The following is a 15114-nucleotide window of genomic DNA, read 5'->3' as shown; positions in this document are numbered from 1 at the left end:
CATATTTTCTCAGTTCCAAAATCCATAAAATGCAATATCATAATATGTTTTTAATATAAAATTTTGGCCCTTGGGTTTGAAACTGATGAATTCAACAAAACTCAATACAATCTCATTTCGCATTTTATACAGATCTACATAATTTCAAATTCAAACTTCAGGTTCTCAAATGCAGTGCAAAATATTCCGTCTTTAAGTTCCTTCCCCTTGGTTAGAAATCTATTGTGGGCCAAGTCTTCCAACTACTTCAATGGCATAATTAAAGATAATTATTTCAAGCAAAATACCACACAAACTGCAAGAGTCCCTAGTCCAAAAAAGAGGCATCCAAACAGATCCTAAAAGGTCGAAATTTTAGTTCACCTGATTTTTACTCACCATATTGAGGTTCCCTAGAGTTAAGACCCCCAAAACACTAATTTAGAATTGTTGAAACTAGCTTAATTCAATGAACCATACACCTAAGCCTACGCCATAACAAGCAGCAAGAAAGAAAATTCAAGTAAAGAGAATTGTTAAACCCAACAAATTTGGAATATCAACCAAAACGACCAGGAGCAGCCATGATATATAAGAAGTTTCTTCCTCTCAAATACTGCTGTAACCTCCACCAGTTTCCTTTCCTTCTGTGGTTTCTCTCATCAAACTAGAGGCTACCGAAGAATGATGTCTGACAATGGAAGGAAGCTGTCAAGTCCACGAACTATGCTCAACAAGTGAAATGAGTGCACAAGGATATTGCTCTAAAGCCTGGAATACAAGTGTCGGAAGTACCAGAGATTTCTAGCGGCATAACATAACAAAAGCTTCCTCTACGAATTGAGTAAATCAAGAAATCTACATGAGAAACTACGGCATGAGCCAAAATGCACCAACAGCCTGAGGACACAAACCAAATGGAAGCAAAGTTCCTGTTCAAAACCCAAGAAGCGCATAAACTGTAGCCAAATCCCAAATACCAAATAGGGGAAACAACAGGAGGTTTTATTTGCACCATTAAGCCCAAACACAATCCACCAAATCCAGCTGACTGTTAAGGGGTCAGAAATCACCCACAACTCAAACCAGCCATTGGGGTCTTGATCAACATCGTTGACCTTTGTCACTATAGTATCACGTTACTTCTCCGAATGCCAAAACTTATAGTCAAAAAAATGAACAAAAATATCTTGTAAAAAAAGATCAATTTTCTCTTAATTCAACTCCTCTGGTGTGTTAAAATGATACACAGGCAGTGAATTTGTAGCACTGTTATGGATCTCATGTTACAACATGCCAAACAAAATTAATCAACACAAGTGAAAAAGAAAAATATATACATACACAATGTTCAAAGAATAGAAAATTAACAATATATATATATATATATGTACATGAAAACCCCAAGCAGAGTTTTCTTGAGTTTTGGACTGAATATGCTGCCATGCCATCCAATTTGTGTACAATAAAATGGCAGAATGACAAAATCCACAATCTCTAACATCTATTTCAGAACCTTTGATATGGTTACAGACACTCACGTGGAACATCACAACAATCTGTTGTGTGATTCAATCATGGAAGTTCTTTCCTGTAAAAAGAATTTTAGCAAAAAAAAAAAAATCATTTTTTTACCCATACAGAAAATAAATAAGGAAAATGAAGGCACCATGGCCACTAGGTGCTGGAGTTAAAAGGATGTTTAGTTAAGGATCACCAAATTATTTCTATAGGATGTCTGCCAAGGCACCACCCGTTTCAACATTAGAAACAAATGGTATTAATCTTATTAAATCAATGCCTCCAGAGTGAATTGTGACAAAATTTGTTGCAATGTTAGTCTTGCATAAAATAAGGGGAAAACACTAATTTGCAACAAAATGGCTGCAAAGAAAAAAAAAAAATGTCTCACTAGAGCTTGAGACCCTGTTTAGGATGCCTATTGAATGTGAAACAGGCCATTTCTTCAACATAAGTATTTGGCAAGGAATTTTTAGCATCTAACAACTAGACAAAAACAAATTCCCATGCCTCCAGAGGATTAGGATCTGTTTCAGCATTTGAAAGATCCACATAGAGAAATTCTAGATGTAAGCTACAAGGACTTCAATGTGCAGAAAAATTATTTGTATAGATCTGAAGTCTGCACCCAGAAGTAATGGTGTAAAAACTTTCAGGAGAGAGAGAGAGAGAGAGAGAGGGAGAGAGAGAGAGACCTCATTCTGTGTGCTGCTCTCTGAGGGAAACCAGTGCATGAGAACGCCCAAGTGCATCACAGCAGGTATCAACTTGAATAACACCGGAGTGGTTACCTGCACCAACACTCTCTTTATGAACATTGTGAAGGAAGGAAAAAATATTCAGTCGCAGTTTTTGTACAGAAAAGAATTTACCAGACTCAGAGCTGTTGTTCCAAGAAGAAGGAGATACATCTTTCCCTAAATTATTGACCAAATTTCAGTTAACAATAATAATAATGTTGAAACAGTGCTGAAGAACAGTATATAAAAAATGCAAGAAAAAAATCAGGAAAAGAAATATTTGGATGCTCTTTGGATGAATTGCAAATCATTGAAGACCCTCAGTCCACATGATCTTAAACTGGACATACCAAATGTCTTCATCTAGAGAGGAATAAGAAACCTAGATCACAATGCCAACATTATTTTCCCAGTAACATGTTAAAAAGAGCGATTTATAGTAACTGTCAATCAAGTATTGTGATACGATACAGCATGTACAAACCAAAAAAACAAGAGTTGATATTTGGAATAAAGGTTGAGCCATTGTTATTTTATGCAGTATTACAAGACTCAAGGAAAGTCTCTAAATATCACTTTTCAATATCACCTATGCTCTGTAATCTATTTAAGATCTTTTTTGGATATTCATTAACATGATTCACTCAATCCCCTTCTCGAGATGGTATTGGAGGTTCACCAATTTTGAAACCTAAGGCTTCCATATTTATTCCTTTTGCTATGCAGCAGACGATGCCATATTTTCCAATAACGTTTTACTCTTTCTGTTTTTTTTGCTTTTTTTTTTTCCTGTTTTCTATTTGGTTCTTTCCAAGTCTTTGGCCTGCCGTTTGTTCACGTTTGATTGAATTATTGTCTTCAAAACCTCCCTTTAGACTATTCTCCAGTTAAGACTCCACTACCCTCTAACATTATGCTTGAAACCACCAGCATTGTCTCCATCAAATCTGCTAGCCCTGCTACACTATTCCACTACACTGTTAATCTGCTGTGGCAAACACAATCCTCAGTTCATCACTACCATGACATCACCTCAGTTAAGGCCAGCACGACCATTGCTACTACCAGCATTTGTGCTAGCCCCCAACTTTTCTTGACCGTGTTTCTTCCAAGGACCAAAGTTGACCATCATGTCATCAACCAATATTTTTTCACATTAAATTTCATTTTCCAAGAACAGTATGCATCATCAACATGAGTAGCATCCCATACTCAAAAGGACTACAAATGTCAATGTATATCCAATTATCAATAGAAGTAACAAAAATGGAAGGATCACCGAGAACTGGTGAATGTTAAGTTCGGAATCCTTGATGCATTATAAATACTGCAAACACATCACTAATAAAGATATCAAATCAACAGTAAAACAGCAAGGCTCAAGCATTAATCAACTTGAATTCAAATAGAGAGAGAGAGAGATCACCTCAATAAGATGAAGATTTGAGGCACGACTTAGGAGAACAAAAGCAAATTCTCCAATTTGAGCAAGCGATACTCCAACCTATAAAATTTAAACCCCAAACTTAAAATATATATTATACAAGTTAATATATGTAACAAGATTTTTCTTGACATTTAGAAATTCAACTTACAAGAAAAGATGTTCTATTGCTATAGCCAAAGGCTTTAGTGACAATAGTGGCAACAGCTGTCTTAATAACCACAACAAGAATGACAGATGCAAGCAAAATATCCACATGGTGCCATAGGAACTGCACACGTATAAGCATCCCAATACTTGAAAGGAAGAGAGCTGCAAATAAGTTACGAATTGGTTCCACCTATGACATAGAAAAGTAAAATATTTAAAAACTCTGCTCTTATTATTTTCACAATAATAGAAGCACAATTTGTAACTAGTAGAATCCTGAAAGTAAATCAAGGTGAAGCAGAAACTTCTAACTCAAAGCATGCATTTTGCAGCTAAATATTATCCATGTTGTGCCAAAACATTTATCGTATATTATATCAAGGCACATACTCTATCCCAGTTAATTGAACAGTATTGGACAAGAAACATCTCATTCAAGTCTTCATAACAAAAGCACAAATTTCCCATGGTCGAAAAAAACTGTGATGCAATGGCATTGTTGGACAAAAGGCAGCAAGCATACCCTCTCTTTCTGTGAATAATTTCTGATTTTGAATGGGGAATATGAGAAAGTATGTGCATCAGTTCCATTACAATACACACTGGAATTATAGTAAGCCGCTCCTTAGCAAAGTTGAGCATGTATAAACTTTCGACTATTAAATGATTATCATTTGCTCAGGACATGAATCTTTGACAAATTGATTTCACGGGGCATTTCAAAATTCAAGCTAATACAAGATGAATTCAACTAATGGTATTAGTAAAAAGACATCCTTAACTCTTAAGTGCGGCGAAAGTATATTTTTTGATTCATGGATTTGCGGCACCATCTAGTGATAATCCAAACAGGGCCAGTGAACAGAGAAAAGTGCATAAACGTGGCAGATTGGGAACTTCATGCCCTCTCTGACTTTTACAGATTTCTCTATAAATTCCATCACCAAAACATTCCCAACGAACGAACCAAAATGGACTTTGGACAAAAATGGTATTTTCACAGTTAAATTTTTCTATGAGAATCTCCCATCATTGGGAACAAATTGCAACAACTCCCCTTGGATTCACATTTGGAGGATGACAGCCCCTTCAAAGTTACCTTTTTTGTTTGGGAATCCATACATGGAAATATTTTAGCCCTCAACAATCTACAGGAAAGAGGGTTTATAGTCACAAATAGGTGTTTTCTCTGTATGGCTGATGAAGAATCAGTCAAATACATTCTTCTCCACTGCCCCTGGACAAAAAACGTGTGGAATTTGGCTGTTTCCTTGACTGGACAGGAAGTGGGTTACAGAAAATTCAGTTGGCAGGAAGATTTGGGTTTGGAAAGGCATCAAAGCCACCAAGGAGAAACGAAAGGCTTTAAATCTCATCCCTCTCACCATCTTTTGGTGTGCTTGGAAAGAAAGAAATAAGAGAGGCTTCAAAGATTCAACAACTACACTTCAGACTTGCAAGGACCAATGGATTGTTGCTGTCTCCCGCTCGCCTAGTGAGAAAATTGTCAATGATCATTATTTAATCCTTGATGTTTACAACACTCTATAGAGTGGTTGATGTTTTGTACCACAGGTTGGCATCTCCTTGATGACTTACTAAAATTATTTTCTCTTTTCTGATAAAAAAATTTATTTCTCATTAATTTTCTCTTTGCTCATAAAAAAATTTATTTTTCATTCGATTGAAAATAACCAAAACTGTTTTTTGAGACTAGACTGTTATTGCTTCTTTTCTTTTGCTCTGCTTATTCCATACTTTTGCCCCTTGTTAAGTCGAAGCTTGATCCTGGACTTGAGTCTAAATCAATTGTTATTGAAGCTAAGAAATATCCAAGCTAAACACTGCATTTCAAAATGCCAAAGCAAGGTGTATTTTAACTATATTAATCTCCAGTGATGGAAATGGAGCTTCTTTTAACATAAAAGCATTAAGGTGGAGTTGGGAAGAGGACATAGGGAGAGTTTGGGAAGGTTTAAGGTTTATGAGGAAGTTTAAACACCTAAAGAAGAAGCAGAAACCTTGGAATAAGGAGGAATTTGGTGATATTAGAGTTAGAAATACAGAACCCTAGGTGAGTTTGAATTTTTGGATAGAAAGAACAAGGAGAATAATCTCTCCGAGAGTTAGGAGGTAAGAAGGATCTCTCTGAAGAATGAACTGGAAGAGGTGATCTTTAAGGAAATGAGGAGCTGGAGGCAAAAAATTAAATTTAAATGGGTCAAAGAAGGTGATTGCAATACTAGCTTCTTCAAAAGGCTTGCTAATGGAAAGATGAGGAAAAATACGATTAGGGAGTTGGAGGTGGGGGGAGGGAGAGTTATTAATGATCTTAGTAGGATCGCTTCCAATATTTTGAAATTTTTTATTTTGGGGAGGAGGCTTGTAGTTCGATGGTTGATGGGTTAAAGAAAATTCCCATTTCTAGAGATCATATGTTGTGGTTAGAGAAACCATTTGATGAAAAGGAGGTGAGGGGGGTAGTTTTCGAGATGGAGAAGGATAAGGCTCTAGGTCTAGATGGTTTAAGTTTGGCTTTCTTTCAAGATTGCTAGGATATTATTAGGGATGACTTTCTTAAATTTCTTGCTGAATTTTATGGGAACGGGATTTTAACAAAGAGCATTAATTCCACTTTTATTATCCTTGTGCCTAAGAAATCTAGATCCATTAAGGTAGAGGAATCCAAACCTATTAGTCTAGTCTCTAGTGTTTATAAGATTATCACCAAAGTTCTAGCTAATAGACTGAGTGCAGTGCTTTAGAAGACAATTTCTACAGCTCACAGTGCTTTTGTGGAGGGTACTCAAATATTGGATGCTATTTTGTTGACTAACGAGGTGGTGGAGGATATTCGTGGGAGGAAAAGAGGGGTTTCATTTTTAAATTGGACTTTGAGAAGGCCCATGATAGAGTTAGTTGAAATTTTTTGGATAAAATTTTTATGAGAAAGGGTTTTGGTGAGCGTCGTCATAGGTGGTTTGGGAGTTGTTTGTCTAATGTGTGGGTCTCAGTAGTAACGAATGGGGAACCTAAGTCTTGGTTTAGGGCTTCAAGAGGGTATTAGACAAGGTGATCCAATTTCTCCCTTTCTGTTTGTTCTAGTATCTGATGTGTTGGGTAGAATGGTGAATAGGGCTATGGATAGGAGGTTGGTGAAGGGGTTGGAAATGCAAAGAGAGGGAGTGGTGGTCACACATCTCCAGTTTGCAGATGATACTATTTCCTTTTTAGACAATCATAAACTTTCTTTCAGTTGCATTTTGGGTATCCCTAAAGTTTTTGAGAAGGTATCGAGGGTTAAATAAATATGGGGAAAGTGGTTTAACAAATATAAATGTGCCTGTTGAACAAGTCAGGGAGTGGTCTTCTATTGTCGGGTGTGGTCTCTTGGAATGGCCTTTGACTTATTAGGGGTCCCTCTGGGAGGTAACCCCCTAGATGTGTGGAGTTTTGGAATCCGGTATTGGAGAGAGTGGCCAAAAGGCTTGATGGTTGGAAGGTGGCACTTTTTTCCTTTGGGGGTAGAATCACCCTTATCTATAGGCCTGTCTATCAAGTATCCCATTATATATATTTGGGATTCCAATGGAAATTGCTAATAAAATTGAGAAAATTATGAGAGATTTCTTGTGGCCTGGAGTCTAGGGTTGTAGGGATCATTTAGTAAGGTGGGAATAGGTTTGCAGTTCCAAATCGAAGGAAGGGTTGGGTCTTGGAAATTGGTGTCTAAAAACATTGCCCTCTTAGCTAAATGGTTATGGTGTTTCCCACTAGAAGATGATTCCCTTTGGCATAGCATGATTAGAAGTATGGGTTGGGTGAGAATGGGCAGGATACCAATGTTATTTTGCGAAGTTCATCAAAGAGTCCATAGAGATCTATTTCTCATATTTATCCCTTATTTACTCCTCACATTAAATTTTTGGTAGGGAGGGGCTCTCAAATTTGCTTTTGGAAAGATCCATGTCTGGGGCATGATGTTCTAGCCACATCTTTTCCTTGTCTCTTTTGTTTGAGCTCAAGGCAGAAGAGTATAATTTCCTTCTTTGTGGTTGACTTGGATAGCCCTCTAGTTTCTTGGAACTTTCATTTCAGAAGTTCCCTCAATGATACAGAGCTTATAGAACTTTTCTCCTTGTTGTCATTATTGAACAATTGTCATTTTCTTCAGCTAGAGATGCTTGGTCTTGGCCTTTGGGTCATGCGGGGGTGTACTCTTGTAAATCATTTTTTGAGTTTTTGACCCGATCCAATTCTAGGCCAACCCCCCCCCCCCCCCCTGGGGGCCAAAAAAAAAAAAAATCCCCCCAAAAAGTGAAGGCTTTCATTCGGCTGATTGTGCTTAATAAAATCAATACTAATGACCTATAGCAAAACAGGAAAACTTTGAAGGCCTTATCTCCAGATGTTTACATGCTCTGTTATTTGAATCCTGAAATGGCACCTCATCTGTTTTTACACACTGATCAGGCTTGGAGAATCTGGAATAAATTAATAGGTGTGATGGGAGAATCTTGGGTTTGCCCGGCGTTGGTGGAGGAATTGTTGTCTATTTCTTTTGAGGGGTGTGGAAGAAGGAAGGAGAGGGCTGCACTTCGGAAATGCAACATTTTTTGCAGTTCTCCGAGGATTATGGTTGGAGTGTAGTGCACAATTTTTTCAGGGAGAAAATTGAATTGGCAGCTGGTCTTGGAGAAGGTTCATTACCTGGCCTCTTTATGGTATGTTGGCTTCGGTTGCTTTAAGGGAGTTAGTTTTTCGGAGGTTCAGTGAGAATGGAAGAATATTTTGCTCTCATTTTGGTTTTTTTTTTTTCCCAGTTTCTTTTTATTAGTTTATTTTTTCCGGATTATTCCATAATTTTGAAGGGAGAAGTCTTTTCATTCTTTGAGTAAATTCTTCTCTTATCAATGAAATCACTTCCTTTGTTCAATACATATAAGCATTAAGGTGGGGATGGTTATTGAAGTATAGGTGACGTTTTAGGTTCCTGCAACACCAGAGCCATTCAAGCACCCAGACTTCCTCAAAGATATAAGGTAAATCTCTACTTCCTTCACCCTCTCTTCTTATTATTCCCTGTTGATAAACTGTCAAAACTAAATATTTTGGAAGAAATAGAAAAGAAACATGGAAGAACATGATCATTGACAGATATCCTCATCGTGAGGGATTCAAATTTCTAACTAGCAGTTCAAATAGAAACCAGAACATTCTGTCAAGTAACCCCATGCTGCATCATTTTTTTCTAACCAAGATTGTGCTTGTGTGATCAGTGATGATGTGCAAGCTGAGCTCAAACATGTTTGTAGTAACTTCACTTGAGCTCAAACATGTTTGCAGTAGCTTCACTTAATTAAAAGAAGAGGATGCATATTTCAATCTATCTTTTTTACTCATAATATTCCAAAAATGTCCTATTTTCAAAATTTTCTACCTAAAATGAAATTTTCACTTAATGGGTAATTTATTAAACATAAATCCTGCCCATCCTAATTTTCGCACACATTCTTGCTAATGACTATAAGAAGCTACACGTGTTTTATTTTAAGGAAGAAAGTCAATAATAATTCAAAGTATAAATATGCTATACCATATAATTTAAGAAAAAAATATAGGAAAGGAACAGAAAGACCCCATATCTTTAAAAATATATATATATTAAGTAAAAAAATAAAGAAATTAACTCCTTTTTTCAGTAGCACTATAAACATTAAATGGCATAAGATAGGACATGATGACCTGCCAAACAAAGTACCTGGTCTAAAGTATGTTGCGCAAAGTCAGTAGTAGATATCATAACTCCAGCAACAAATGAACCCAACTCAAGACTAAGGCCCAGCTTATCGCTGCACTGAAATGGAAACAGGATATAGAAGAGTATTAAAATGCAGATGACAGAACAAAGACTGGCAATACTTAAACATTCAACAGTAATAAATTCAACCTTCAGACTTGAGTCAACTCCTTTTGACTTAATATTTCAGACTGTTTTTAAGGGGAGTCTATGTCATAGAAAGCAGTACACTTTTCAGAAAACAGTTACCAACAGGCAAGGTTTCGAAGAAAACAATTGGCTAATTACAAGTAGGAGTTTTAATTGGATGCACTTCATTTCCTAAACTCAAGTTCAGTTATCAAAAAGGCTAAAATCTAATTATTTATTACTGTGTGAATTATCAATCAAGAGCAATAAATTGCTCATGCAAAGAACATATCCACAATATTGTGGAATGGGACTGAGTGTAGAAACCTTCCACGTGGTCCCATCCATCATAAAAAATTCAGGTGGATTGAACAAGAAAATTCATTATTCATTTTTCCCATTAGCTTTCCTAACATCTCCTGCTTGAGAATATCCAACATTTTCCATGTAAAATGATCGTCATAGTATGAGGGTCCGTGTTCCCCACCCCACTCTCTCTCTCACTCTCTGTGCATGTGCACACAACCACCTGTTTGTGTCCGGGTTCTGTAAACAGCAACCTTGATTTGTCAAGCCCCCTGAATGGTGTAGGGAAGCACAAAAGGAAGAAATGTCACTTCTTCAAGGTTGCAGGATCTTTCTCCTCCACAGAATGAATGTGTCAATTCCTTAGGGTCAGCAGGGTTCAAAAAAAGGTTTTAAAATCTGAATAGACTGGCTGGTCCAACCGGGTTTTACCAGAAACAATCACCCGGCTGGTACCCTTGCCCCCTCACAAACCAGATTTGAGATGTATAGCAACCCAGTCAGGAGCTGGCCTGAACCAGGGACCACCCCATGCACCAAAAATGTACATGCTGTGTATATGTTGCTGTGGGTGGAGCTGGAACCTGGTATCTGAACATACATAAGGAACTGAGTTAACCAACTTGTTTATTCATTTGCCAAGTAAATAATAGATATCGACAACAATTTATGCAACAAGACACCTACCTGAGTAAATTTTTAATTGAACCATTCTCTTCTCTCTCTACCTCTAAATATTTGTTTAATATTAATAATGGTAATAATAATAAATTAATAATAGTAAGTTTCAAGGAAATTTTAAAAAATAGAAAAAAAAAACTTATTTATTTAGATTATTGCTAGTAATTATTATTATTTTTTACTGTGATTAGCTAATAGATGACTATGACCAGCATTTTTTTTAATATTATCTCAGATCACTGTAATTTTATCATTGTATTTCATATATATATGTCATGCTAAAATCACCAGTTCGACCACCAAGTTGACCCACTGATCCAACTGATCCAAAGTACCAGATTGTTCATCAGTCTGGCCTTTGAAACCATGGTTCAAACTGCATGTCTAATCATCTATAAACGCTTTCAGATATCAACTCTTGATGATTGTTTTGATTCTTGTACAACCTCCTAAACTCTTCGTACTGCACAACTTCCTCAACTATCTCGGTGCATTTTCTGTGCTACTCATCATCAAGTAGATATCTAGCTTTGAGTAGTAGTCATCCACTCAAAAAAGGGTATAGGCATTATCATCTGCCTGACAAAAAACTGTTACACCACTGTGAAGGCTATGTTCATTGAGCAGGTGTTTTTCTTCCTGTCAGTAATATTACACCACTTTGAAGGCTATGTTGATTGAGAATAAGTTTTTATTTCCAAAAAAAATATTTGTCACAAGCCTCAACCGTGTAAAACTTTTCTCCCATCTATTGGCTCCACCATTTTTTTTTAAGAAAATAGTATATATATGATCAAAGAAACAAGATAAAAAGAGAGGAGATCAAGATGTCCTCCAAAGAAACAAAAGAAAAGATGCAAACAATTACAAAAGAGCTGCTCTAATACTTTTGCAGGTGGAGTAGCAACATCCCATAGGAAAACCCAAAAGCCCAAAAACAGACAAGAAACATGTCCCATAACAAACTAGGAGAAGTTTCGTAATACTTGAAGATTTTCAAATTCCTCTCGATCCAAAGGGTCCAGCAAAAACCACGCATCTCCATAAAGCCCCATTCTGGATTTGCCAAAACCCCAAAAGCTCACTTGCAGGAAATCCCCCATGACCTGTGAAGCCACCGAAGCTTCAACAAAACACAAGAAGAGAGCCTACCAAAGATAGTTAACCAACCAGCTAGGCGAAGGCAGACCAAAGACCTTTTATAAGCGGGAGAAATCACTTGTACTCTGAATTATTTTTGGTAATATTAAATTCTCAAAAGAGTTGTGATGCAGGGGCAGCATCAAGGATCTGCAGCATGGAGGAGATAAGAAGAAATTGAAGAGACGAAGGGGAAGAGAAGAGAGAGGAGAAGCAAGGAGAAACTCACATTTACTTCTCAAATTCAAATTCAGCAACTGCTGCTTACAGCATGGCTTTCACACACTATTTAAAAGAAAGCTTCTCCACATGAAATTACATATAAACCCCTAAATCTACATTACATTACAAACATACCCCTAGAATACACAAATACTACAAACAAGCCCCCAATGTACATAATCCTAATACAAGTTAAGATTTGATTAAAATGAAGAAGATAAGTCTCTCCCTTTATTTATAATACAAATTCGATACATTCTAATGACAATAATAGTATAATACCCTTACTAACTCTCACTAATTAACATACTAACACACTCGATAATAATAATAAAAATACTTAAGGAAATATATAACCTCTAACACTCCCCCTCAAGCTGGAGAGCATAAATGTCATATGTTCCTAGCTTGCTACAAATGAATTTAACGCGAACACCCTCCAATGCTTGGGTAAACAAATCAGCAAGCTGCATGTCTAACTCCACATAAGTGGTTGTAATGAGCTTCTACACAAGTTTCTCCCGAAAAAAGTGGCAATCAACTTCAATGTGCTTCATCTGCTCATGAAAGATTGGGTTGGAGGCAATATGAAAAACATCTTGATTATCACACATCAACTTCATAGGTTGACAATACGAAAAAACCCAATTATTCCAACATGTTCTTCAACCAAAAAAATTCACAAACAATGTGAACCATTGACCTATATTCTGAATCAGCACTTGACCTTGTCACCATAGTTTGTTTCTTACTCTTTTAAGAAACCAAATTGCCACCAACCAAGATACAGTATCCGCTGGTGGATCTCCGATTGGAAGGCGATCCAACCCAATTTGCATCTGTATATCCAAGGATATAAGTGTGATTCTGATCATGATATAAAAAACCTCTCCTAAGTGCACCTTTGAGATATCTCAAGATGTGAATCACTGCGTCCCAATGACTTGTCCTCAGAGAATCTAGAAATTGACTTGGAACACTTGTTACAAAAGATATATCCATCTGAGCAACTGTGAGATAATTCAACTTTCCAACAACTCTCCAATGTTGTCTAGGAATAGGCAGCAAATCACCCATATCCGCCATTAACTTGTTGTTAGGATCCATGGGCGTATCAACTAGTTTAGATCCCAACAAGCCAATTTCATCCAACAGATCAAGAACATACTTCCTCTGTGACACAACAGTTTCAATACAAGATCAAGATACTTCTATACCCAAAAAGTATTTCAACGGTCTTAAATCTTTGGTATGAAACTTAGTCTGTAGAAAAAGTTTGAGACTCTAAATACCTTTGTCATCATCACCTGTAATAACTATATCATCCACATAAACAAGAAGGATCCTTCCTGATGAAGTACGTCAATAAAAAAGGGAATGATCCACAATACACCGTCGAGGACCAAACTCAAGCACCACAGCACTGAAACAACCAAACCATGCTCTGGGAGATTGTTTCAAACCATATAAAGCCTTCTTGAGCCGACACACTAAACTTGACTCCCCCTGAGCAACAAACCCAACTGGTTGCTCCATATAAACCTCCTCCTCAAGGTCACCATGCAAGAAGGCATTTTCCACATGTAGCTGATGTAGAGGTCAGTGACAAGGAGATGAACAAACGTACTGATGTAAGTTTGGCAACCGGAGAAAAAGTATCAGAATAATCCAAATCATTATGATAATTTAGCAACAATATGGGCCTTTAGACAAACCACAAAACCATCAAGATTGACTTTCACAATGTAAACTTAGCAACAACCAACCACAGACTTGTTAGGAAGAAGAAGTACCAAGTCCCAAGTGTCATTGTCCTATAAAGCCTTCATCTCTTCAACCACAGCATCCTTCCACCAGAATGGGCTAAGGCTTCCGAAACAGATTGAGGAAGGATAGTAGATGATAGAGCAGTAACGAAACAATAATAGGCGGGTGATAAGAAGTCATAAGAAACATAATTGGAAATGGGGTGTTGAGTACATGTGTGTTTACCTTTCCGAACAATAATAGGAGGATCAATATCATGGGAAGTATAATCATCAGATGAGGAAACCAAAGGAATGGTAGTAGTAGCTAGAGAGGACTCTCTTCCTTGGAACCGCCATCGTGAATACACCTGAAAATTAGGATGATCAAGATGATGAGATGGAATCGAACTACATGGAGACGTAGATGGTTGGTTAGGCAAGGACAGCGACGTAGAATCTAGAAGATTAGGGAAAGGAAGAGACTCAATGAGCTCAAGAGCACTCTGATACCATGTTAAGATTTGATTAAAATTAATGATCTAACTTGAAGATAGGTCTCTCCTCTATTTATAATACAAATTAAATACATTCTAATAACAATAATACCCTTACTAACTCTCACTAATTAACATACTACCACACTCAATAATAATAATACTAAAAGACATATATAACCTCTAACACAAGCAAACTAAACACATGTAATTAAAAAACTAAGCACATTTGTGTTTAGAACCCAATAAACCATTGACCCTTTTCTTTAACGTAGACCTCCAAATTGGGTCGAAATGATTCTTTCAAATACCCACTTCCCATCCTACATCATTTCCCTTCTTCTAAAAAGAACTCGATTCCGTCAAGTTGGGGAAAGTACCAAAGATCCCATCACCATGAATAGAATCATCTTGTTTAATAAGAAAGGAACCAGCAGTACACTTCAACTTGGTAACTGGGAGGATTCGTGATGGCATCAACTAATACTTCTTGTTGTTAATGGAGAGGGAATGAGAATTCCTGTATCTTTCATGGTCAACCTTCCTATCAAATAACCATGGACAACCCAAAAGGATCTAACAAATTTTGAGAGGAAGGATATCACATTGCACTATCTCCACAATGGAACCAATCTTGAAGGAAAGCAATGATCATGGACCTTCAAGTTGGTATTTCACTCAAGCAATTTTGTACAGTTTAGGATGAGGATCAACTTCCAAATTTAACTTCATCACAACAAAAACTACATTTGTGCAACTA

The 15114-nt window shown here is 36.9% G+C and overlaps 1 protein-coding gene across 2 annotated transcripts in view; it reads right to left on the bottom strand.

The window, feature by feature from the left end:
* Window positions 1-1169: 1169 nt before the first annotated feature.
* LOC131146169 (K(+) efflux antiporter 5) overlaps window positions 1170-15114 on the bottom strand; it is a 46880-nt gene continuing 32935 nt past the window's right edge. The window contains exons 15-20 of one of the 2 annotated variants that reach the window (XM_058095547.1): window positions 9596-9691; window positions 3836-4024; window positions 3667-3744; window positions 2373-2417; window positions 2196-2291; window positions 1170-1570 (exon numbers count right to left, since the gene is read on the bottom strand). In XM_058095547.1, coding sequence (XP_057951530.1) covers window positions 1529-1570; window positions 2196-2291; window positions 2373-2417; window positions 3667-3744; window positions 3836-4024; window positions 9596-9691 — 546 coding nt within the window. In that variant the 3' untranslated portion in view covers window positions 1170-1528. Of the gene's footprint in view, window positions 1571-1716; window positions 2292-2372; window positions 2418-3666; window positions 3745-3835; window positions 4025-9595; window positions 9692-15114 lie in introns of those variants that run through there. The other variant, XM_058095545.1, reaches the window with a different exon arrangement.

This window comes from Malania oleifera, chromosome 13 (assembly GCF_029873635.1).
Source record: "Malania oleifera isolate guangnan ecotype guangnan chromosome 13, ASM2987363v1, whole genome shotgun sequence".
NCBI classification, from domain to species: domain Eukaryota; kingdom Viridiplantae; phylum Streptophyta; class Magnoliopsida; order Santalales; family Ximeniaceae; genus Malania; species Malania oleifera.
This window is presented reverse-complemented; position numbering and strand designations above follow the sequence as displayed.